Source organism: Chiloscyllium punctatum, chromosome 10 (assembly GCF_047496795.1).
Source record: "Chiloscyllium punctatum isolate Juve2018m chromosome 10, sChiPun1.3, whole genome shotgun sequence".
Taxonomy (NCBI): Eukaryota; Metazoa; Chordata; class Chondrichthyes; order Orectolobiformes; family Hemiscylliidae; genus Chiloscyllium; species Chiloscyllium punctatum.
Window position 1 is genome coordinate 63,008,790 of NC_092748.1, and position 25,842 is coordinate 63,034,631.

The 25,842-nt window shown below is 41.2% G+C and overlaps 2 protein-coding genes across 8 annotated transcripts in view; one reads left to right on the forward strand and one right to left on the reverse strand.

Moving 5' to 3' along the window:
- The window catches only part of prpf40a (PRP40 pre-mRNA processing factor 40 homolog A), a 63,869-nt gene extending 55,302 nt beyond the window's left edge, over positions 1 to 8,567 (reverse strand). For 2 of the 7 annotated variants that reach the window (XM_072579356.1, XM_072579355.1), the window contains exons 1-4: positions 8,354 to 8,558; positions 471 to 548; positions 239 to 379; positions 25 to 108 (exon numbers count right to left, since the gene is read on the reverse strand). In XM_072579356.1, the coding sequence (XP_072435457.1) occupies positions 25 to 108; positions 239 to 379; positions 471 to 548; positions 8,354 to 8,356 (306 nt within the window). In that variant the 5' untranslated portion in view covers positions 8,357 to 8,558. Of the gene's footprint in view, positions 1 to 24; positions 109 to 238; positions 380 to 470; positions 549 to 775; positions 844 to 8,353 lie in introns of all 7 variants that reach the window. The other 5 variants (XM_072579354.1, XM_072579357.1, XM_072579352.1 and 2 more) reach the window with 5 other exon arrangements.
- Positions 8,568 to 8,914: 347 nt separating this feature from the next.
- Positions 8,915 to 25,842, forward strand: part of arl6ip6 (ADP-ribosylation factor-like 6 interacting protein 6) — a 28,928-nt gene continuing 12,000 nt past the window's right edge. Inside the window, exons 1-3 of the mRNA XM_072579360.1 lie at positions 8,915 to 9,330; positions 9,427 to 9,480; positions 9,565 to 9,697. Coding sequence (XP_072435461.1) covers positions 9,033 to 9,330; positions 9,427 to 9,480; positions 9,565 to 9,697 — 485 coding nt within the window. The 5' untranslated portion in view covers positions 8,915 to 9,032. The remainder of the gene's footprint in view (positions 9,331 to 9,426; positions 9,481 to 9,564; positions 9,698 to 25,842) is intronic.

Genomic DNA, 25,842 nt, shown 5'->3' on the forward strand with positions numbered 1-25,842 from the left:
ACCACAAAAATAAAGATGTTTTACCGGAGGTGCACTTGCTTGTATGGGAGCAGTTGGCATACGAGACATCATCATTCCTGTCATCATGGGAGGCATCATTCCAGGCATCTTCAAAATAAAAAAATAGACAGAAGAAATGGAAGATTTATATTTAGGCCGTGATCCAAATGAATGATTGAATTTGTAGACCAATGATAACATACCATAGGTTGATTCATTATGCCATAAGAAAAGTTACCTGTCCCATTGGTGGTCCGGCCATTGGAGGAATCATTGGTGGCATCATACCTGGTGGCAAAGGTGGCATATTTGGTGGTCTCTGGCCAATAGGTGGCATGCCCATAGGTGGAAACGGTGGAGGCATACCAGGCGGTCCCATCTTAAGAAAATGGCATTGATATATTTCATCAATAATATTACAAAAGGCAAAAAAAGACCTGCAGCTAACACCACCTTGCATCATTACTTACAAATGGTGGTGGAATCATGGGAGGGGCATTTCCAAAAGATGTTGGTTGTCCTGGTCCATTTGAAGTATCTGATGTTGACTAATATAAAACAGAACAAGACCAATTATGCACATTTATATCAAATATAAATCAACATAGCATGAGTTTTAAGCCATAAGTTACATATTATGTCAGCAACTCTTTAAAAATAAAAATCAGTTTCACTGCATTATGTCCAATAATATCAGTTTGGATCCATAGGTACATTGCCATCACATTAACAATAATGAGCATTTTAACTTGCAATCAGTCTGCAGTTAGCTTACTGTGTAACATGTCCACTGTAATCCAAAATGGTAGTCTAATGACTGGCTCAAAGAGGACTGCAGTCAACCTGTGTTTTGGGTATAAAACAGAATCACAAAAGACACTTTCAAAGCATCCAACTGCTGAAACAATGTAAAGCAATCTAAACATGATATTTTATATTGTCTGTGCTCATTATGATTCAACATCAATTGTTTCTCTTGCCACAAATGCTACCTGATGAGTATTTCAAGCATTTTCTGTTGCTATTTCAGATTTCCAGCATTTTATGTTTCTATTTCAGATTTCCAGCACTCTGAGTATTTTGCTTTGACGTAATACTACAGTCCTATTACCGAGTCTGAGACTTAGACTATTAAAGAACAACCAGTACACAAATGAAGTAGTGGAGTCCAGCAATCATAAACAGATATTGAGCTAAAATGTTTCAAACTCTAGATTGAAAACCTGTTTGTGTTTGAGGATGTGGTGTAATGTTTCATCTGTTTAATTGTCAGGAGATTTAAATTAGCCATCTGAAAAATCAAACCACTGAAGATCTTGTTCGGTATGTGATCACAGGATAGTCACCAGCAACAATACAAGAAAGTGGAAAACACCAAAATTCGGAAAATGTTAAACCTTTCACCTGGACTTGCAATCACTCATCATGTACTCTGCATCGCCTCCTTTGTTAATTGTGTATTAACTGTGTTTAATGTTTACAGTTGGTGGGCATTCATATAAAACAGACACAAAATAAAACCTGAGTTGTTGGATTAGGAGGTATAAGAAACGCTGTAAATAAAATTATGAAGAATATAATGTTGGCTTCAGTTCTTCCCATCACCAACCAGCTTTCTAGAATGAAACAATCTTTAGGATAGTATTAAGTCCAAAAGATTTTGGTCACCCCTCCTAATCTTTTCTTCTTTGGGGTGTTTTTATTTCATGTTATGCCTCTAAAGTACCTTGGCATTTTTTCTGTATTCTGGGCATTAATAAAACACACACGTTTATTTTGCAAAGTACTGTATTCTGATGTGTATAAAACAACAAACGTTTTAAATAAAAATACACAAACACAACACGACTTTTGATCTAGTAACAATGACTTACTTTGACCAACTGTCAATAGTCAAATCAAATAGCATATTCAAAAAGCTTAAATAATTTTTTTTGTTTCACTGAAAAACATTGTAAACTAAAACTGACAATTAGGTGGAGATTGAATATATAATTTTACATGGATTAAAAAAAACCTTCTATCACTAAACAAATAGCCATCAGACTAAAGATTAGAACTTTCCAAACTTGTGCAATATTGTAATTTATATCAGTACATTATATTAGAATAATTGCTTTGCTTTGAGATGCATCATTACTAAAATTAAGGTATGCAAAACTGCTTACTAATTTCCATTTAACTCTCACTAGTAATCAAAACATTATTCTAAAATTGATAACTTTCTAATTACGCAGTTCAATTAATCAAAATAAGCCTTTTCAACTAGTCTTCTGTTCGGCGAATGTTGGGATCACAAACCAATGCCAAATTGCCCAATGAAAATTTGTGTACTTGGAAACCAACTAAATTGCTTTGGTAACAATTCCAAAGAATGCATGTCCCTCATCCACGCAGCAGAAAGTCCAAAATTAACTTGCCAGATTTACTGAAACTACATTCAATTGCCTCCAGTGCAATAGACCCGTGATAAATGATAGAGTTCACCAATATATTAGGACCTTAGGAGGATTTGTCAATCTGAAATGCGAACTCAACTACATGGAGAGAGAAAACCGAAGATTAATAATTTTGTAAGGACTTCACTGAAAAGTAATCAAGAAATGAAAAGAAATGGAACCCACCAGATCTAAGTAAATTCTTCAAAGGCTCAGGAAGACTGGAGCATCATTAAGAGAAAGTTAAACAGAAGTGAACAAACTAATTAAATAGATAAGAATCACTTAAGATATCCTGAAAGAAAATCAAACATTGCATCTACTAATGTTGATTAAAGCCAAATTGTAAAGGATAACGGACCCAAGATGACCAAAAGTTAAATACTGACAGTGAGCCGAACCAGAGTTAAAAATAGATTAGCTGAAGACAATAAAAGTTAAAAAGCATTGCAGTGATTATCAAAATGATAAGGACTACAAACTCCAAATGTTCAGGAGAAGTTATTGGCAACATGTCTTCAAAGATTCACAGGATGAGGGCGTCACTGGCCAGGCCAGCATTTATTGCCTATCCCATCCCGAATTGTTAAGAGTCAACGAAATTGCTGTGGGTCTAGAGTCACATGTAGATCAGATCAGGTAAGGATGGCAGTTTTCTCCCATAAAGGATATGAGTGAGCCAGACAGGTTTTCCCAAAAATCGACAGTGGATTCATGGTCATCGTTAGATGCTTACTTCCAGATTTTACTGAGTTCAAAATTTACTATCTGCCATGGCGTGATTCCAACCTGGGTCCCCAGGATATTACCTGGGTCTCTGGATTAACAGCCTAGCAATAATACCATTAGGCCATCACCTCCCATATTTGAAAGTCAACTCTGGACAGGCTAAAAGTCAAACAGTAACAATGAACTGGCAAAATGTTATAAAATCATTTACACTTATCAAAACGTTTCCAAACCACATCAAGTTGGCAGAGACAGTAAAAAGCCTGCCAGGTGAAGCTAACTATGGAAGAACCAAGCCAGGTCACTGGTCAAACAACAGGTAAAACTATGAAAATGTGTTGTTACCTATTGCAAGATAACTGTGGATCCAAAAAAAAACTCACAATATTATCTGAATGTTGATAAACATGGTGCAGCAGCAATTTAAGAGCCCAAATAATTAAAAGTGCTAATAGAGAATAGACCTTTGTAAGGAGGCTTGAATGCAAAGAAAACACGTTATTAGTCAATCTATCATTATAAGGAAGCCCTAGTATCAGGAATCAACTTAGCAAATCTCCTCTGTCTCCACGAAGTATACCCCTCAAGAGGGATCTTGTGGTAGAGATTTAGAGTGCTACCTCTAAATCAGGAGGCTCATGTTCAAGTTCCAACTGCTCCCCAAGTGTGTAACAACAATCCCAAACAGGTGGTTTAAAAAATATTTAGGCTCAAGTAAGGAATCAAAACTGTTGCTGCTCTCCAAGTATGGACTCATCCTAGTCATATTAAGTCTACTCTGCTTTCACACGTAACCCCCTTGCAAAAAAACACTAACATTCCATTTGCCTTTTTAATTACTTCTAGGATCAGCCTAACATTTTGTGATTAATGGACAAGAAGACCCATGTTCTAAAGCTGTACATATAACTGCTGGAGATCAGAAGTCATAATGATGGTGTTAAAACATTTAAGGTTCTAAAAGGACTCTATACTAAAAGGTAGATTTTGAAAGGGGTGCTTTCCCATCTTGGGCAATCTATAACTGTGGGGGTGGGGTCAACATTTCTAAATCAGTGCATTCCTATTTAAGACAGAGATGAAGCATTTTTTTTCCTATATCAAATGTTTATGAATCCTTGGAATTCTCCATCCCAAACAACAGAGGCTTTGGCTATTTTGGGCTGAGTTAGCCAGGTTTCACATGAATACAATAAAAATTGAAAGTCTCCTCAAAGAGTTTGGATGCAATAACAATTAGCGCACTGAGTACTGGATATAGATTTCTATTAAATAAGGCTATAACTGGATATGCAGCAAAGATAGGAAAATGAGCTGAAATGCAGATTCAATGAAATACTGGAACAAATCTGAGGGACTAAACGTGCTACCATCTGCTCTTCAAGACACCCCGAAGTACTTTGTAATCAATTGATAACTTGAGAAACATAATTACTGTTTAAATGTAGAAAAATATGGCAGCCATTTTGCCCACAGCAATGTCAAATTAATAGCCAAATTTGAATGATCATATTCATAGTTTGGTTGCTTAAGAAATGAACATTGGCCAGGACACTGCTGTTCTTCAAACATTTCCACTGAAATCTTTACATTAATCAGAGATGTCAAATGATGGAGAATGATGGAGAATCAGAAAATCTTTGCGGCTTTAACTTTTATTATGAAGAAACCATAAAGTGATTACAAACTAGTTGCGTTCTCCATACTCAATCATGACAACTAAAAACAACTAATGTAGTTTACACCAACTACATTAGCCTAAGTGTGAGAATGGCTTTCAGAGTTACAAATGCAATGTTTTTACTCAACAACTGGAATAAATAAATAAAGAGAAACAGGCACATAATCGTGGACCTTTATAAATCATGGAATCCCTAGTGTGGAAGCAGACCAGTTGGACCATTGATCCACATCAGCTCTCTGAAGAGCACCCACCCAGAGCCACCCTATCCATGCAACCCTGCATTTACCGCAGCTAATCCAACTAGCCTGCATATCCCTGGGCACTATGGGTAATTCAGCATGGCTGATTCATCTAAACCATCACATCTTTGGACTATGGGGGTGAAACTAGAGCACCTAGAGGAAACCCCTACAGACATTCACCCAAGGCTGGAATGTAACCTGGGTCCCTGGTGCTGTGAGGCAACAGTGCTAACCTCTGTGCCACCATGCTGCCCCACCTCCAGTTCAGTCACACGTATCAGACTGCATCCAATTCTGGTCACCAAACTTCAGGCAGGATGCAAGTTGAGAGAATTCACAATGGTTCAAGGGATGAGAAATCTTATCTGTAATGTTAGGTTGGAGAAGCTGGGATTGTTCTCGTTGGAATAAAGGAAAGAAAGGGGGGATTTGATAGAGACGTGTGAGACTATGACAATAAAGTAAACAAAAAAAAACTGCTCCCATCAGAAGGGTACAATTATCTGAAAGACACCACATACCAGAGTTTGGAAAGCAGAGATGATGAATGATTTCAAAACAAAACTGCATTGTCACTAGTTCAAAATGAACTTAGAGGTCTACAGAGAAGAGATTGCAATATTGGCACAATAGAACTTATTGCATTGCTGTACTGAGGGCTAGCGTAGAATCAAATAACCAACTGGTTGCCTTCTGTGTCATAATGACCATAGAATGATTAGATATGTAACAATTTAAGAAACAGTTGTCCAGATTAATGATCTTTCATCAGAACCCAAATCTCTAAATCCAAAACCAACTTTGATGGCATTAATCTCAACCTCTCCAAAAATGCTGTCAGATTTACACAGTATTTCCAGCATTTTCTGTTTTTATTTCAGATTTTAACTACCTGTGGCATTTGCTTTTGTATTAGCTCAGACTGATATTGCAGAGAGCACTTGTCTGGTTTCTTGATATCTATAAGGAAGCAGAATTCTAAGTAGTCAGCTTTACAAATTTATTATATATATATAATATATATATATTTCACGTAGCATGAGGAAATCCCAACAAAAGATATTTATCCACAGTTAAATGGCAAATTATGAATATGGACTGCAAGTGAGTAATTGATAGAAAACAGATACTTGTTAGAGAGACATTGCACCAGTGAATGGGGCAATACTGAGTATTTTTGCCCCAGGAAGTAGCGCTGTGACCACTATTGTTTACAATCTGAAACAATGAGTTGGAATCAGGAGCTCAACACAAGTTGATTATATCAGATGATCTTACAGTTGAATCCAAGATATATCAAGCAAATTTTGAATATTACACTAAATTAAATCACTCATTTACAACTTGGAGCAAAGAGCCTCCTGTTGTCACAAGGCTATAAGTGTGATGGGTGGAAATTAGCAAAGCACCAATTTAGGTCATTCATTACGTGGATGACTTCTTTTTATAAAACATTGAACTACCTCCAACCACTTTGTCAAGATATCAAAACCAGAATACTATTTAAGAATGAATTGCATGTTGCAATGAGGAAATTTTAGATCTATCTTGGATGGATGTTCAGTTAAATAACCTTCCTGTTCTGTGTCACTTTAAGAGAGATACAGCATAAATGCACATACGAACACAACTTGTTCGTATGTTCATTTATACTTTTTTTAAAAATGACATTGCCCAATATTTCTCCATGCAGTGCACTATCTTAACAGATCTGGTTGTTTCATTGGACTGATTAATATAAACATATAAATGCTCAAGTAGCAATATTACAGGACCTTGATTTTATGTAGCACATGTAATATAGCAAGCAACCCTAAAGCCACAAGAGCAAGCTTATCAGACAAAAATGAACATCAAGCCAAAGGTAGATGCTAGGACCAGAGATCAAACAGTTGGGTTTTGAAAACAAGGGTGGTAAAGTGGCTCAGTGATTAGCATTGTTGCCTCACAGTGCCAGAGACCAGGGTTCAATTCCACCCTCAGGCAAGCATGTAATTTACACATTCTCCCCAGTGACTACATGGGTTGCCACACATGGTCCAATTTTCTTCCATAATCCTAAAATGTGCAGGTGGATTGGCAATGCTAAATTGCCCATACTATCCAAGAATATGTGGGCTATGTGGATTAGCCATGGTGAATGCAGAGTTACAGGGTAGGGGGATGGGTCTGGATAGGATGTTCTTCAAAGGATCAGTGTTGACTCAGTAGGCCAAATGACCTGCTTCCACATTGTAGGAATTCTATGAAGTGCTATGATTCTACGATCTAAGGCAGTAAGAGGTGAAAAAGCAAACAGAAGAAATTCCAAAGCACTGAGCCCAGGCAGTTGAGAAAGCAGATGCCAATGACTGGGCAAAATAAGTGGGTTGGCAATATATATTATAAACATTCATTCATGTGTATGCAATATATCTAGCTGCACATTTATCTCCAATTGTATGATTCACGCAAATGTACGTCCTAATTATATGTTTGTTCAGTGCAATACAATAAGTTGGAGTATGCATGAAAATTATTTTGCAACAGTAAACTCAATAAAACCATATCGGAAATTTCCATTCATTTCATGTTGCCAGTAGATTCATTACTACATTTTCAACAAATTAATTTTAAATATGTTTAATCAGAATTTACCACTGAGCAATCGGGATAGTATGATAACACATTTTCCTTTTGCACGAATCTAATATCACCTGGCTTCTTTTAGTCACTTTGAGGGAATGGTGGGGCACGCCATGTTGTTAACGTATGTATTTTCATTTAATGCACGACAGACGGCTGAGAACAGATTCTAAATTTCTGTACAACAGTGCAACCCTGATCAATGTAAACCAATTCCAACTTTCATCCTCCCAGCCGATCCGTCCATTCATTCATAATTGCACGGAAACACTTTGATGCTTTTTAAACTCGGAAGCACCGCGCCACCACCGGTTCCGCCAAGAGAATTGGACACACCGTGTGATCGGTGAGGTTCCTCCACGGTTTCCAAACGCCCCGCCCGCCCTCCAACCAACCAACCAACCAACCAACCATCCAGCCATCCATCAGGCCATCATCCAGCCGCCTCTCACAACACGCGCCCATCTTGCAGAGGTCGCTGTGCGGCCCAGTCACAGAGAGGAAGCCCGGTCGCCGGTGGCGGCAGCCATCCCCGCCCCGTCATGGAGGCAGGGCTCGGGAAAGGCGAACCTCTCTCACCACGAACTCGACAGCAATAAAAGGGCGTCTCAGTTCGCTGCTGTTCCCGCACTCACCATGTTTCTCGTCTCCGATCCGCTCCGGCGCGGCCCACACGACCCGCAGTAACAGCGGCACGCGATCCGACTGGCTCAGCCCAGCAAAGGGGCAAGGGTCAAAGGTGATAGGCCCGTCGAACGCACGCACTGAGTGATAGCCCTCTTCACCTATCGGACGCAGAGAATTGTGTAACCCCGCCCTCGCACTCGGTGACCGCGCCGTTAACTAATCAAATGATGGATATAATTCATCTCCACTCCTTCGTACTGGATGACAGCGCCATTCACCAGACAATAGAACAGTTCGTCCCACCTCTTCACGCAGAATGACAGACAATTAGCCAATCAGATACTGTAGAGTGGTTCTTCCGCCCATCAGCCTGAGTGACAGCAATATTTACCTATCAGACACGAGGACCGCCATTCATTCCCACCCTTTTCACAGAGTGACAATACGCCTCACCAACCATATGCCGTAAACTGGACACACCTCTCCCCGCCCTCCTGGAGCTCGTATCCTGATTGGATAAAAGCAAAAGCATGGAGGTGGGACTTTTTCACCTTTCGGTTGGTTGGACAGAGAGTTGTAGAGAGAGAGGGAGGCGGGAAAGCGATTCCGGCCGTCGGCGGCAGTATTTGTCCCGTTTATGTGCGAGAGGGATCCGCTGCTCCCTGCTGGTAGTTCGGGCGATAATAGATGCCGCGGGACGGGATGTTCTCGACGCCCGCCGGCCTCTGGTCAGATGGAGGGGAGCTGACGGTGTGTGCGCCGGGAGGCGCCGAGACGCCTGGCGTTCGTTCACAAACAGACTCGGCGAAGGAGGCCGTGGCCCTGCAGAGTCACAGCACGAGGCCAAGCCGGTTACTGTCTCCCACCGTCTACAGTAACCCCCGGAGTAAGAAGTGGCCGGCCCGGCTCTGCTCAATGCTGTGTTGTATCGTTGTGATATCGTTCATTGCCTTTCTTCTCGCGGTCATGTACTTAATCTTCAAAGGTAACTTGGTGGCTCTTCAGTTGGCTCTTGGGGAAACTTTTGCACCTTTGCTAACCGTTCAACTTTCATTTAAAATGACCTGAATTGTGGTTGCAGATTTACGCTGGGACAGAGAAAACAGTGAGGACGGCGTTAAGACTGGCATTTTAGGTAATGTATCTTCTGAAGTTGCCGTTCGTTTTAAATATGCCGCCCGTGTTTATGTCACTTTTAAAAACTGAGTTTTTTTTTCAGGCCTTTGGAGTTCGTTAGTTTTGGCTTTGACGGCTGGTTTGTCGTGTTGCAGTTTCTCGTGGACATTGACGTATTTTGATTCATTTGAACCCGGAATGTTTCCACCGACGCCCCTGTCGCCTGCTCGATTTAGGTAAATTCTGGTTTCTAGTACCAAACCGAGCTCTATATTTTCTTGTGGGTAAAACGTAGCAGACGTAAACGATGTGTAAAGTTGAGGACAACTGGAGGCAGAACGTAATCGGAGATGCGAAAACCCTGGTGATATTGCAGGATGAATCAGAATCTTCTCTGACATTGCGTTTGTTTCTTGTACACGTGTGTTTATTGAATTAGGTTGATGTCTTGTTTGATCCTGAGCACAGCATTTCACGTTCACAGTTTACTATCGAGACTGTGAGCATCTCTGGTATGGGTATTACGCTCTGCCTTGTTTTCCTAACCTACTTCGCACTCGTGAGTTCACCATTTCCAGGCTGAATCCTCTATTTGCAAGCTACTCTGGACCTTTCTTTTCAAAGTCGAATCCTCATTCTCAGTCACAAATATCGTCCTTACTGCTTGCAATTGGCCACTTCGCCCCCAAATTTTGAATTGAAAGCCCTTGTCAATGTTTACAAATCTTTATCCTTGACTTATTCTGACCTCAAGAATAGCTGTATGTGCATGCCAAACTGTATGCTTTATTGACGTCCTCCTTCCCTTCATTCTATCTTTAGTCTTTGAACTTTCAGTTGTCTGGGATCAGCTACCTAGGATTTTCTGAATGACTTCCCTTGATTCCTTTTATTTCTGTTGCTAAGCATGATTCTGTTTGTTGCAAAAGCTTGTCCTTTCTAAAGTGCATTTTGTGAATTCAATGTCAGATGTTTGAAATGTGATACTGTAGGGAAACTTGGGGATCCATGACTGATGCAAGGAATCAGTCAAATATTAAGTGATTCGATTTTCAGGTTCCAGTATCCTGATTGCTGACTCTGAAACAACAAGTTGTTTAGTTCTCAAATAAAATCAAAATACTGCAGATATTGGAAACTTTGAAATTTATAAAAAAGTGTTGAAGGAACTCAGCAAGTCTGGGAGCATGCATGGAGAGAAAAACTGTTAACGTTTCAGTTCAATATGACTCTTCTTCCTATCAACATATATTTTGAATCTATTACTTGAACAGATCAGAAAATGCAATGGGCACTTTCTGTAGAATTATCAACTCTCACAGAGAAAAGTACGCTGAATGTATATCTTAGTTAATATTTAAACTTTTGTTCATCTTGGTTTGTCGATCTCTGGCACAAGATATGTCCAATTCTTTGAGTAAAGATAATACCAGGTCCATTAAAAAATAATCATTGTGATACTGAAAGACTCACTACAGTTAAATGAATGAATACATCATAGTAGTAATATGCACTACATTTCATACGATCAGAGCATTAAGTTAGAGATGTGGAGGAAACAAGTGGAGAGATAGATGTTACATGAGTGAAATAATTCCTTAAATTCTGTAATGTGAGGGGCATTTGAGAATTTTTGAAAAATCTGCAGTCAATGCTGCACAGTAGTTTGTTTCCAATTTCTGTTGACGGAAAGCAAATAAAAATTACTTTGTTCCAAGTTATGTGTGCAGCTTCAAAATTAGAACAGTTGAATAACAAGTGAACTTACCATTGTGTGCCAAGGGCATACATTGTTTTTTGCTCAAATGCAGACAAGCTCCACCTGGAGAGCCAAGCTTATTCTCATTTTCATTTGAAATATGACCTAAACAGTACTTGTAGGTTCTGCTTCCAGGATCCTTTATGAAAGAACATTCTGGAGCCAAATATCCACCTGCATTTGCTTGGTTTTTTTTTGAAAGAAAAACTATTACCACCTCCTGTGCTGGCCCCAGTTTGTTGTTTTGGTGTTCTTAAATATTTGTCTGTTTATTTTTAACTTGTCAACCAATTAAATTAGATCTGCCTGATCAAAATCTCTGTCTTGCTTCAATCTGATTGCCTCAAACCTTATTTTCCAATATAAATCTTTGCAAATCTGCAATTTTTATAAATCTTATCTGCATTGGTTTTCTATGCCTCTTCAAGACCAATAGGACACTAGAGCAGAATTAGGCTGTTCTGGCCATCGTGTCTGTTCCACCATTCCATTGTGGCTGATATGTTTCTCAACCCCATTCTCTTACCTTCTCCCCTTAACCCTGTTATGTTCTTACTAATCAAGAACCTATCTATCTTTGTCTCAAAGACAGCCAGTGGTCTCCACAGCCCTCTCTGGCAACGAGTTCCAAAATTCTTCTGGCTAAAGAAATTCCTCCTCATCTTAGTCCCTTCGTTCTGAGGCTATCCCTTTGGGTCCTAGTCTCTCTTAGTAGTAAAAACATCTTCTCCACATCCACTCTATCCAGGCCCCTCATTATTCTGCAAGTTTCAGTCAGATCCTTCCCATCCTTCTAAACTCCATTGAGTGCAGAGTCTTCAACCACTCCTCATATGATAAGCCTTTTCAATTGTCTCCAGCATCTCTGGACCCACTCTAACCAGCACATCCTCCCCTTAGTTATGGGGCCCAATCTGCTAAATATTCTGAAACAGCCTCAGCAGTACATTCCTGTTGTTGTATTCTAGCCCTTTTGAAGGGAGTACTAACATATCATTTGTCTTCTATCTACCTGCATGTTTACTTTAAGAGGATACCGAATAGAATTCTCAAGTCCCTTTGTTTTTCAGATTTTGAAAGCCTTTCCTATTTGGAAAGTAGTCCGGCTGCTATTCCTACCAAAGCTCATAACCTGACACCTTCCCACGTTGTATACCGTCTGCCACTTCTTTGCCCACTCTCCTAGCCTGACCAAGTCCTGCAGCCTCATTACTTCCTCAACACTGCCTGTTCCTCTACCTAGCTTTGTGTCATCAGCAAACCTAGCAATAACGCCCCCAGTTCCTTCATCCAGATCATTAATGCATAACATGAATAGTTGTGTTCCCAACTGTGGAATCTCACTAGTCACTGGCTTCCATCCTGAGAAAAATCCCATTTATCCCTTCTGTCTGCCTTCTGCCAATCAGCCAATCCTTGATCCTGTCAATATGTTACCCTAACATGGGCTTATTCAGCAGCTTCCTAGATGGCACCTTGCCAAAGGCCTTCTGGAAATCCAAATACATAGCTACCTTTTATCAAACTTGCTCATTATCTCAGAATCGGTTACACAGCATAGAAACAGACCCTTTAATCCAACTGATCCACGCCGAACAGATATCCTAAACTGATCCACTTCCATCTGCCAGCATTTGGCAAATATTTGTCTGAACCTATACCTATTCATGTACCCATCCAGATACAATTTCAACACTTAAAATGTACCAGCCTCCACCATCACCTCTAACAGCTTGTTCCATACACACGCCACCCTCTGTGTAAAAGGTTGCCCTCTGGTTCCTTTTAAATCTTTCCCCTCTCGCCTTAAACCTATGCCCTCTAGTTTTGGGCTGCCCTACCCTGGGAAAACAACTTCAGCTATTCACTCTCTCTATGCCCCTCATGATCTTATAGACCTCTATAGGATCGCTCCTCAGCCTCTGCTCCAAGGAATTCTGACAGTTTTGTCAAGCATGACCTCCTTTTGAAACCATGCTGACTCAGACCTATTTTATGATACACTTCCAAGTTCCATGTATTCTCATCATTAGTAATGGACTTTAAAATCTTACCAATGCCCAAGGCCAGGCTAACTGACCTATAGTTTCCTGTCTTCTGCGTCCCTCCCTTCCTAAACCAGGGATGTTACTTTAGCCATTTTCCAGTCTTCTGGGACCCTCTCTGACTTCAGTGATTCTTTAGAAGATCACAACCAATGCTTCTGTTTTCTGCTGTAGAACTACTGGTCATAATCATATGTAACCATATATGACCAGTCCATCTGGTCTGTGTGATTTATCCACCTTCAGAACTTTCTCCTTCACATTAAGCTTGCTAATCAAGTCTACCTCATTACACATCACCAAATCCAGCATTGCCTGTTTCCAAGTACCACAAGCTGCTCCAAAAAAAATCGTCCTGTAGACAATCCACAAATTTCTTAAGATCTGCTTCCAAGCTGATTTTCTTAGTCCACCTGTGTATTGAAGACCCAATGATTGCTTATTGTAATAGTGACTTTCTTAAAATCCTGATTTATTTTCTTCCCCACATCCTGACCACTGTTGGGACATCTGTACACAACTCCCATCAGAGTCTTTTTACCTTTGTGGTCCCCCATTCTGTCCCCACAGATTCTATTTCTTCCTACTCTATATTACTTCTGCCTATAATTTTAATTTCATTTCTTACTAACAAGACAATCCCACCCCCTTTCCCATCTGCATGTTCTTTCGATAGAATGTGTATCCTTGGATATTCAGTGCCCAGTTTAGAATAAAGCCACATCTCTCTGATGCTCACATCATTGTACCTGTCAATTTCAATCTGCTACAAGTTCATTTACCTTGTTTCCCATACTGCATGCATTTAAGTACAACATTCTGTCTTGTGTTGACTGTCCCTCTTCTCTTCTCATAACTGTCCCCTTCATATAGCTGTCCCCTTCTATTACTTGTGGAAACTTTAATAACCACTGCCTTCCCTTAACTTTTCCATAATTTTCTACACAGCTGAATCCCTCCATCCGCCCCACACCAGGCCATGACAAGTGGATCTTTTTTCCTCCAGCTCCATGTTTCTCTGAAACCCAGATGCCATCTCCTGAATCTGGGCACCAGGCAAGCAAAACAGCTTTTGCGACTCTTGATTTTGGCTATAGGGAACAGTGTCTATTCTCCTGACTATGCTATGTCCAATTACAATATATTTTTTATTTTGCTAACCCTCCCCACCTCCCACCCCCAACCCTTTGAATGGCTCCCTGTGTCACAGTGCTATGGTCAGTTTGCTCATCCTCCCTACAGCCTTCATTCACCCACACAGGGAGCAAGAATCTCAAACCTGTTAGACCAAGCTCAAGGGTTGAGGCTTCTTTGACACTATCTTTCTACCTACCTTGTTCATAGTCACACCTTCCTGTCCTTGGGCATTCCCAAATTTGTGAATCTTAGTTAATGTAAGGGGTGCCTCCTGAAACAGTGTCTAGGAAACTATTCCCACCCGACCATGCACACTTCCTCAAGCAACCAACACCATCTACAGATGTAGTCACTATGAATTACAGTGGAGTCCACAAGTATCCCCATTATGCCTGGCATGGCATCTCTAATTTAGTTACTTTGTTCTTAATTTGTTTTCAAGTGGAATGTCAGCATTGGTTAGGCCAATTACTGTAGTACTTCTGATTATTTTGTTTAATAACTTGAGTCTGTATTTTGTCAGCAGCCATATCAAGTTTTACTCCTGTTTCTTGAAATTTATGCATCTGCACCAATGAGTATCTCTCAAACATTTTAATCATTGGATTTGTCCTGTGCTTATTCTTCCCCTGAAATGTTCATCCCAACCACAACAAGCATTATTTTAGTTACATTGGGTATTGCTTCATACAAATGTTTGCTGTGATGGGAACAAAGATCTGCAATCACTCCTTCGAAGATCTTAATTCTGGAGATTATGCTGTGGAAAAAGTACTCCTTTTATTGGAGAAATTAAAAGAACAAGTTTTGGGTTTAATAATCGCAAGCCTATTCGATTAATGGGATGTACTGCGGGCTATAAAAGCATTATTGTTTTTTCTCGTACAAAATTTCTGTTTGTGACAGTTTCATTTTGGGTTCAAGAATGTCATCCTGCTTGCAAATGGGCCTGCACTTTTTTTTTGCTCCCTTTTAATTAATGACATAATAATGAGCTCCCAGTAATAGCATTTTTAAAATGCTTGCATTCATGGTCATAAACTGGTCTTTGAAATGGAAAGAACCTGTGTACTTTGTGAAATATTTATTAAAACAGTTTACACATTCTGAAAGGTGATACTTTACTGAAGCCACAGAAGTTACTGAAACCGCAATGGAGCAATAAAGGCAATCCCATAAATTGTAGATTTTTCAAAAAGCTGTTTTGACAATGAAAATGCATATCTGGATGAAGCCGTAATGAAGTAGCCAGCATGGATTTCAAAAGGCTCTTCCAAGCTGGACTTGTCTTGAGAATGTAATCAATGTGACCGATAAGGAACTGCAGTTGCTATATTCTACCTGCTATATTCTGTACACACGTTTGTTGAAGTGGAAATTATTAACAGTAACAGTTTGATTGAATAGGTCAATATGGAGGATATGTAGTATAGGGATATGAGAAGAGGTTATTTAAATCAATTATTTGTTCATATTGCAGTTAACTCTTGAAAAAAACAGGTTGGGCTGAACTGTAACAAAGTTGAAACCTTGTACTGAGGTCACAAAATGCCATAATAGTCATTAAAGAAAAATCAGCCACTGAAGGCACAATGGTGACATGGGTGCTAAGACATTGTTATGGGATACATGTGTAGATATTACAGTGAATGTAATTGACATCATTGCTACTGTGTGCATTATGCACTTGTTGGGATTGTGCTGTTACACTTCATGTTTAGCATTCCTTGCTGCTCAAAAGGAACTGAGTGGCATCTCACCTGTGTGGACAACAATGTGCCAGTGAATTGAACATCAGTATTTATTTGATGGTAATGAGAATATATCAGAACCTATAGCAGGAAATGTGAAAAGACAGCATGTGCACGATCTGTTGGCCTCTCCTTAAAACACTTTGTCAAGCAGATTAGCTGAGGTCTCTGCCAATTGCAAAATTGATGTGCTGCTTGTTCAAGTATAGTCTTGATAATGTGATAAGGAGCAGACAGAGTACTCATGATGCCTCATTTGATTTGAGTATCAGAGCAAAGCTGATATCCTTGGGCAGGGAGTGGTGCAGTGCATTCGATTTTCATGACTTATCAAAATGATTGAACACGAAATAGTTCCTGACAGCCCTGGAGCATCTGAGGAGCAGGAGAATTGAAGTTTCGGGCATAAGCCATACCCAAAATGTCTATTCTCCTGCTCCTTGGATGCTGCCTGACTGGCTGTGCTTTCGACACACTCTCGACTCTGATCTCCAGCATCTGCAGTCCTCGCTTTCTCAGAGTTCTGGCATCTAGTAGAGCTGCAGCAAGTTATGTGACTTCTTCATATTTCTCCTGGTCATCCTCATCTGAAGTGGTTCACAGTGACTCTGTGTCCTTGATTGTCAATTTTTTCCTTTTGCAGTACCCTATTTGAGAAACATAACAAACAACAACAATCCTTGACACTCTGGCACATATCAGTTCTGCCAGGCCAGTTGAGAAATTGAAGCATATTTTGAGCAATTTGATTGTGTGCTCAATGTTTGTATTTGTTGAGCAAAATGCAATGTTTCAATGCTTCTCTGAAGGGCTTGGGAAGAGAATGTGTTATGTATTCTCATGTGTTTGCCAATGGCAAGAGTGGAAAATAGCTTCAAAAAGCACTAGGATGTCATGTGCATTGAGATAACAAAGTTACTGGAATTTTTCTATCAGTTTATTTGATGTGCAGGAAAAAAAGTCAGGGTTCAAGAAATTATAACATCAGCCTATCAAAACTCCAACTTGTTTGTTGATGCCATTCCAAATGTGGACTAAAATTGTAAGGCTCTTAGTGCACTCTGCATGTTAATATATTTGGTGAAAAATGTAGCAGGTGTATTCAACCAAATCACCTTTTTTGATTAGCTCAACAGCGCACAGGAAATTATGAACGGCTTTTCAAGCATACCACTAAAGAGCTAATTCGGCTCAGTTTCTGAGCTACAGGGTATGGTTTTTGTAGTGCAGTGGTAATATTCTGTAGTTCAAGGCCTCCTAGAACTAAAGCTCAGTAGTTGGCAGGCTGGTCAGGTAGGCTGAAGGGCGGTGAGTAGAATTTAATCCTGAAATGGGATTAGTAATAAATGCAAGATGGGTCTGGAAGAAGTATAAGTGGGAAGAGAATGATCCCCAACACTTCCCTGTCTGGTGTAAAATATTATGAACAGTGGTTATAACCTGTAACAGTCCAGAAGGTTGGTACACTTTTGCTGCCAATAAACAGCTACTTTCATTAGTTTTGTTCATATGTTTCGTACAGGTTGTATGCTCCTTAAATCAGCTGACATTGTTATGTTAACTTGACATGTGATGTGCAATAATTTCAAGACCAGCAGGGGGCAGTTTTTCCCTTCAGTACCTTGGTAACTTCATGGTGTTCAACTTTGTATCAGTTGTCTAGCCAGGTTAATATCTAGTCAGTTGCTTGTTTGACTGATACCATACTTGTTACAAGTACCTGGGCAGATTGCATTTGAGTTCAAATATTTCAGGAACCTTTCATATTGATGGCTATTAAACATTTGTAATTGATTAATATGAATTAAATATTCCTCTGATAAAAAGCTTATTTTTAATTTATCCAATTTTAGAACAGCCTACATTTGTGCGTATACTTCATTGCTAAGATCTTTAAATTTAGTATTGTCACTCTCAACAGTGGTAGTTTGCTATTTGGATGGAAACACCTAGGGTTCATTTCATTGTGGTCTCAGTTTTACTTCACATCATAAGAATTTAACGCATGGGCACAAATCAGATGATGAAGTCCATTTTTGAAAGAAAGTGGTTAACAAAATTGTGCTTGTAATTAACAGAAATGTTCACAATGTTGTGTTAAGAGGCAGCATGGTGGTTCAGTGGTTAGCACTGCTGCCTCACCGCACCAGGGTCCCCAAGTTCAATTCCATCCTCTGGCAACTGTGTGTGGAGTTTGCACATTCTGCCTGTGTCTTCGTGGGTTTCCTCTGGGTGCTCCGGTTTCCTCCCACAGTCCAAAGATGTGCAAGCCAGGTGAATTGGCCATGCGAAATTGCCCATAGTTTTAAGTGGTTCGAGTGGGTTGCTCTTCAGAGGGTCGGTGTGGACTTGTTGGGCCGAAGGGCCTGTTCCTACACTGTAAGGAATCTAATCTCACCGCCTGCCATTCCGAAAGGGAGCCGTTTATCACTACTCTTTTGTTTCATGTCAGCCAACCAATTTTCAATCCATGTCAGTATTTTGCCCCTAATACCATGTGCCCTAATTTTGCTCACTAACCTCCTATGTGGGACTTTATCAAAGGCTTTTTGAAAGTCCAGATATACTACATCCACTGGATCTCCCTCGTCCATCTTCAGAGTTACATCCTCAAAAAATTCCAGAAGATTAGTCAAGCATGATTTCCACTTCATAAATCCATGCTGACTCTGACCTATCCTGTTACTGCTATCCAGATGTGTCATAATTTCATCCTTTATAATTGACTCCAGCATCTTTCCCACCACTGAGGTCAGACTAACTGGTCTATAATTCTCTGCTTTCTCTCTCTCCTTTCTTAAAAAGTGGGACAACGTTAGCCACCCTCCGATCCGCAGGAACTGATCCTGAATCTATAGAACATTGGAAAATGATTACCAATGCATCCATGGTTTCTAGAGCCACTTCCTTCAGTATCCTGGGATGCAGACCATCAGGTCTCGGGGACTTAGCAGCCTTCAGACCTAACAGTCTCTCCAACACTGTTTCCTGCCTAATATAAATTCCCTTCAGTTCAGGTCCTTCAGCCACTATTATATCTGGGAGATTGCTCGTGTCTTTCCCAGTGAAGACCGATCTAAAGTACCAATTTAACTCTTCTGCCATTTTTGTTCCCCATAATAAGTTCACCTGTTTCTGTCTTCAAGGGCCTGATTTTAGTCTTGACCAATTTTTTTTCTTTTCACATACCTAAAAAAGCCTTTACCATCCTCCTTTATATTTTTGGCCAGTTAACCTTCGTACCTTATTTTTTCTTTGCATATTTCCTTTTTAGTTATCCTATGTTGTTCTTTAAAAGCTTCTCAGTCCTCTGATTTCCCACTCATCTTTGCTATGTTATACTTTTTCCCTTTTGTCTACATATGGTCCTTAACTTCCCTCGTCAACTATGACCACTCCTGCCTCGCCTTAGGATCTTTCTTCCTTTTTAGAATGAACTGATCCTGCATCTTCTGCATTATACCCAGAAATACCTGCCATTGTTGTTCCACTGCCATCCCTACTGAGGTATTGCACCATTGAACTTTGGCCAGCTCCTCCCTCACAGCACCATAGTTCCCCTTATTCAACTGAAATATTGTCACTTGCAATTCTACCCTCTCCCTTTCAAACTGCAGATTAAAGCTTATTGTATTTTGGTCACTACTTCCTAATTGCTCCTTTACTTCAAGGTCCCTGATCAAATCTGAATCTTTGCACAACACCAGATCCAGAATTGCTTTCTCCCTGGTAGGTTCCAGCACAAGCTGTTCTAAGAATCCATCTCGGAGGCACTCCACAAACTCCCTTTCTTGGGGTCCAGTACCATTTTGATTCTCCCTATCTACTTGCATGTTGAAATCCCCCATAACGACTGTAGTAATATTTTTGTGACAGGCCAATTTCAGCTCCTTATTCAACTTGCACACTACATCAGGCTACTGTTTGGGGGTCTGTAGATAACTCCCATTAGGGTCTTTCTACCCTTAGAATTTCTCAGCTCTATCCATACTGACTCTACATCCCCTGATTCTAGGTCCCCTCGTGCAAGGGACTGAACATCATTCCTTACCAACAGGGCCACCCCACCCCCTCTGCCAGTCAGTCTGTCCTTACGATAGCACGATAGAGTTCCGGTTGGAATGCCATGCTTCTACAAATTCTCGTGCATGTCTCTTTTTGGCTTGTCGTAGGATGGATATGTTGTCCCAGTTTAAGTGGTATCCTTCCTTATCTGTATGTAAGGATACTTGTGAGAGAGGGTAATGTCTTTTTGTGGCTAGTTGATGTTCATGTATCCTGGTGGCTAGTTTTCTGCCTGTTTGTCCAATGTAGTATTTGTTAGTCGTTGCATGGTATTTTGTAAATGACATTAATTTTGTTTATCTGTATAGGGTCTTTCAAGTTCCTTAGCATTTGTTTTAGTGTGTTAGTTGGTTTGTGGGCTACCATGATGCTAAGGAGTCTGAGTAGTCTGGCAGTCATTTCCGAGATATCTTTGATGTAGGGGAGAGTGGCTAGGATTTCTGGACGTATTTTGTCTGCTTGTTTGGGTTTGTTGTGTTTGGGTGGACTGTGTTCATTGGGTCTCCATTCGCCATGACCAGGGCCTCCAAGCCCTCCGTTTTTTCCTCTCCCAGACAGTACCCTTCCACTGACACACTCATTCGTTTGGCCGAACTGGTCCTCACCCTTAACAATTTCTCCTTTGAATCCTCCCACTTCCTCCAGACCAAAGGCGTAGCCATGGGCACACGTATGGGCCCCAGCTATGCCTGTCTCTTTGTTGGCTATGTAGAACAGTTGATCTTCCGTAATTACACCGGCACCACTCCCCACCTCTTCCTCCGCTACATTGATGACTGCATTGGCGCCACCTCGTGCTCCCGCGAGGAGGTTGAGCAATTCATCAACTTCACCAACACATTCCACCCTGACCTTAAATTTACCTGGACCATCTCTGACACCTCGCTCCCCTTCCTGGACCCCTCCATCTCCATTAGTGACGACCGACTTGACACTGACATTTTTTACAAACCCACCGACTCCCATAGCTACCTGGATTACACCTCTTCCCATCCTATCTCTTGCAAAAATGCCATCCCGTATTCCCAATTTCTCCGCCTCCGCCGTATCTGCTCCCAGGAGGACCAGTTCCACCACAGAACACACCAGATGGCCTCCTTCTTTAGAGACCGCAATTTCCCTTCCCACGTGGTTAAAGATGCCCTCCAACGCATCTCGTCCACATCCCGCACCTCCGCCCTCAGACCCCACCCCTCCAACCGTAACAAGGACAGAACGCCCCTGGTGCTCACCTTCCACCCTACAAACCTTCGCATAAACCAAATCATCCGCTGACATTTCTGCCACCTCCAAAAAGACCCCACCACCAGGGATATATTTCCCTCCCCACCCCTTTCCGCCATCCACAAAGACCATTCCCTCCGTGACTACCTGGTCAGGTCCACACCCCCCTACCGCCCACCCTCCCATTCTGGCACTTTCCCCTGCCACCGCAGGAACTGTATAACCTGTGCCCACACCTCCTCCCTCACCTCTATCCAAGGCCCTAAAGGAGCCTTCCACATCCATCAAAGTTTTACCTGCACATCCACTAATATCATTTATTGTATCCATTGCTCCCGATGTGGTCTCCTCTACATTGGGGAGACTGGGCGCCTCCTAGCAGAGCGCTTTAGGGAACATCTCCGAGAGACCCGCACCAATCAACCAAACCGCCCTGTGGCCCAACATTTCAACTCCCCCTCCCACTCTGCCGAGGACATGGAGGTCCTGGGCCTCCTTCACCGCCGCTCCCTCACCACCAGACGCCTGGAGGAAGAACGCCTCGTCTTCCGCCTCGGAACACTTCAACCCCAGGGCATCAATGGGGACTTCAACAGCTTCCTCATTTCCCCTTCCCTCACCTCACCCTAGTTTCAAACTTCCAGCTCAGCACTGTCTCCTTGACTTGTCCGACCTGCCTATCTTCTTTTCCACCTATCCACTCCACCCTCTCTTCCTTGACCTATCACCTTCATCTCCTCCCCCACTCACCCATTGTACTCTATGCTACTCTCTCCCCACCCCCACCCTCCTCTAGCTTATCTCTCCACGCTTCAGGCTCACTGCCTTTATTTCTGATGAAGGGCTTTTGCCCAAAACGTCGATTTCGCTGCTCGTTGGATGCTGCCTGAACTGCTGTGCTCTTCCAGCACCACTAATCCAGTATTTGATTTTCAGCATCTGCAGTCATTGTTTTTACCTGTGTTTATTGGGTACCTGTTCCTTATGAATACACTATATACGTGATTTTCCTCTGCTCTGCATAGTTCCTCTGTGCTGCAGTATCTGGTGGCTCGTTGAAATAATGTTCCAGTGCAGCTTTGTTTGTGGATGTTGGAATAATTGCTTCTGTAGTTCAATATTTGTTGTGTTGTTTTCGTCTGTGTTATAGACGCTGGTTTGAAGTTCCCCATTAGCTGTTCACTACTGTGACACGGTGGCTCAGTGGTTAGCACTGCTGCCTCACAGCACCAGGGTCCCAGGTTCAATTCCAGCTTTTGGCAACTGTTTGTGTGGAGTTTGCATATTCTCTCCGTGTCTGCATGGGCAGGCTTTGGGGAGTTAAAAGGGAATTACACCACAGTATTCCTAGCTTCTGACCTGCTCTTGTAGTCGCTGTTTATGTGGCGAGACTGGTTATATTTCTATTTAATTTGTTTGTGGGTTGAGGGCATTGCCCCATATGTGTTTTTCTGACATTTAGCAATGGTTTTATGGTCATCATTAGATTCTTAATACCAGATTTCTTTTTTAAATTGAAGTCAAAGTCCCTAGTGGGACTTGAACCTCTATCCCCAGAACATTCACGGGGTTTCCGAATTAAGAGTTCAGCGATAATACAATTAGGCCAACACCTTCCCCTTATTCTGGTCAATGGTAACCCCCAGGTTGTTGATTGGGGATTGCGATGGTAACAACATTGACTGACTATTATAGGGTGATGGTTAGACTGACTCTTACTTGTGATGGGCATAGTCTGGTATTCATAAGGTGTGAATGTTAATTGCCACTAGTCAGCCCAAGCCTGAATATTGTCCAGGTCTTGTTGCATTTAGAAATTGATTGCTTTAGTATCTGAGGAATCACAAATGGTGCTGAACATTGTGCAATCATCAAACATCCCCACTCTGACTTAAGACAGTGGGAAGGTTATTGAAGCAGCTGAAGATATTTAGGTTTAGGACACTAATGTGAGCACCTCCTGCAGAGCTGTACTGGAGCTGAGGTAACTGACCTCCAATAACCATAACCATCTCCCTACATGCTAGGTATGACTCCACCCAATGGAGTATTTGTCCCCGAAACCCATTGATTCCAGATTTGCTGGGGCTACTTGATGCCGCACTTGGTCGAATGCCCCTTTGATGTCAAGAACTGTCCTTCTCACCTCTTTAATTCAGCTCTTTGTCCATGCTTGAACAAGGGCTGCAACAAGGTCAGGAGCTGAGTGGCCCTGGCGGAATCCAAATTATTATGGAGCAGGTGTTGCTTCCTAGCACAGTTGATACCTTCCATCACTTCACTGCTGATTGAGAGTAAACTGGGCAGTAATTGGCCAGGCTAGAATTGTCCTGCTTATGTACTGGACAGACCTAGGAAATTTTCAAAATTGCCAATATTGTAACTGTACTGCAACATCTTGGTTAGGGGAGCTGCAAGTTCTGGAGCACAAGTCTTCAGTACAATTGCTGGAATGTTGTCAGAGCCCATAGTCTTTGAGTGATTCAAATTGGTTGAAGATTAGTATCTGTAATACTAGGGATTGGAGGAGACTGAGATGGATTATTCACTCGGCATTTGGCTGACGTTTGCTGTGAATGCTTCAGCCTGATCTTTAGTTCTGATGTGCTGAGCTCTTCCAAAATTGACTCCACACAAACGATCACCTGAATTTGAACCACACAAACCACAGCCAACAGAACTTGACCAAATTATAACAACTTTCCCTGGTAAATTCATGGTGATATTTTCACCAAATGTAAAGTGTGTGTGCATGCAGGATTGACACGTAGTGTAAAATGTGAGTAAAATCCCATTTATAGCCATGCAGTTTCCAGATGTGATTTGACTACAGGAATTTGTCTGCTGAGATTCTCCTATTATATCCATTCTACCTGTGAACAATAGTGCTGCAAACTGCAGCCATAATTGCAACAAAGAAACTTAGAAGTGTGAGCAGGCTGTTGAACTCCTCAACCTGGTCATCCATTTAAAAAAAACACGCTGGAATTATTTTCCAAGACAATTGCACATTCATTCTTTCTCAAAACTGCAATTCTACTTAGTCCAGTTGAAGAGTCTTTTCAGCTGGATGTAAGTTTGCTTGCTGAACTGGGAGGTTCATTTTCAGATGTTTTGTCGCCATTCTAGGTAACATCGGTGAGTCTCCAGTGAAGCGCTGGTGTTAGTGACCTGCTTTTTTTTTTGTTGCAGTTTCCTTGGGGTGGTGATGTCATCACCACCAACCCAAGGACTCCTAAACACATAAATAAAAAGCATGATGATGTTATCTAGTATGGTGATGAAATGTCTGAAAATGAACCTTCCAGTTTAGTGAGCAAACTTACATCCAGAACCTTAACCTGAGGTACAAACCTTCTCAAAAGTGTTTTCAGCATTGTCTGCTTTGTACAAGATTTCAATTATGCAAAGTTTTCTATTTTATTTGGTCTCTGCAGAGGAAAAATACTCCTGGAGCAAATCCACTTTATCAGGCTTCAATGAAAATAGAAGCATTGATTGATGACATTGCTTGCCAATGCATTGGAATGATTTATTAAGTTCATACATTACATCTACATGCTGTTTAATTTGCATTTGTGAATTTTTACTGCACAAATTATTAAAGTTTTTTTTAAAAAATTCATTCCTGAGATATGGACATCTTTGGATAGGCCAGCATTTTTTGCCCGTCTCTAATTGCCCAGAGGACAGTTGAGAGTCTACTGCATTACTGTGGGTCTGGAGTCAAATGTAGGCCAAACCAGCTGAGAATGGCAGCTTTCTTCCCTGAAGGACATTAGTGAAACAGATGGGTTTTTCTGACAATCTGCAAGGTCATCATTAGGTGGTTTATTGACACAAAAGTCCATCATCTATCAGGGTGGCATTAGAACCTAGGTCCCCAGAACACTCCCTGTCTCTCTGGAATAACAGTCTAGTGATATTATCATGAGACATTACCTGCCCTGTTTTGATGTCATGAAGAAAAGCCTTGAGCTCCAGTTTAAGTTCAGGAATTTATCATTCAACAACGTTGTGGAGAGTAAGTAGATTATTTGAGAGTGTAGCCATAATTTGCGACACCAAGCAAATTAGTTAATCTGTAGTTATTTTGTTTTTGTGTTTACTGCTGGGTATGTCTTTTTATAACTTTTTGTTCTCACTTTGCTTCCTTCCCCCTGCCGCCGCTCCCAAACCACCTGTGATGACCTGTCTGCAGGATATATTGTTCTACTTTCCTGCACCCTACATTTAGGGGTCTGAGGCTTCTTATTCCCCTTTCAGTTTCGAGAGCTGTAACCAGCATCTTTAATTGGATGGTGAGCCTGAGAGTCTGCCCTCTCTCTCCATTAATTGTCTGCCATTGTGAAAATTGGGGCCTATGATTATTTTGTATTTAGGGCCTGTTTGGCATCCAA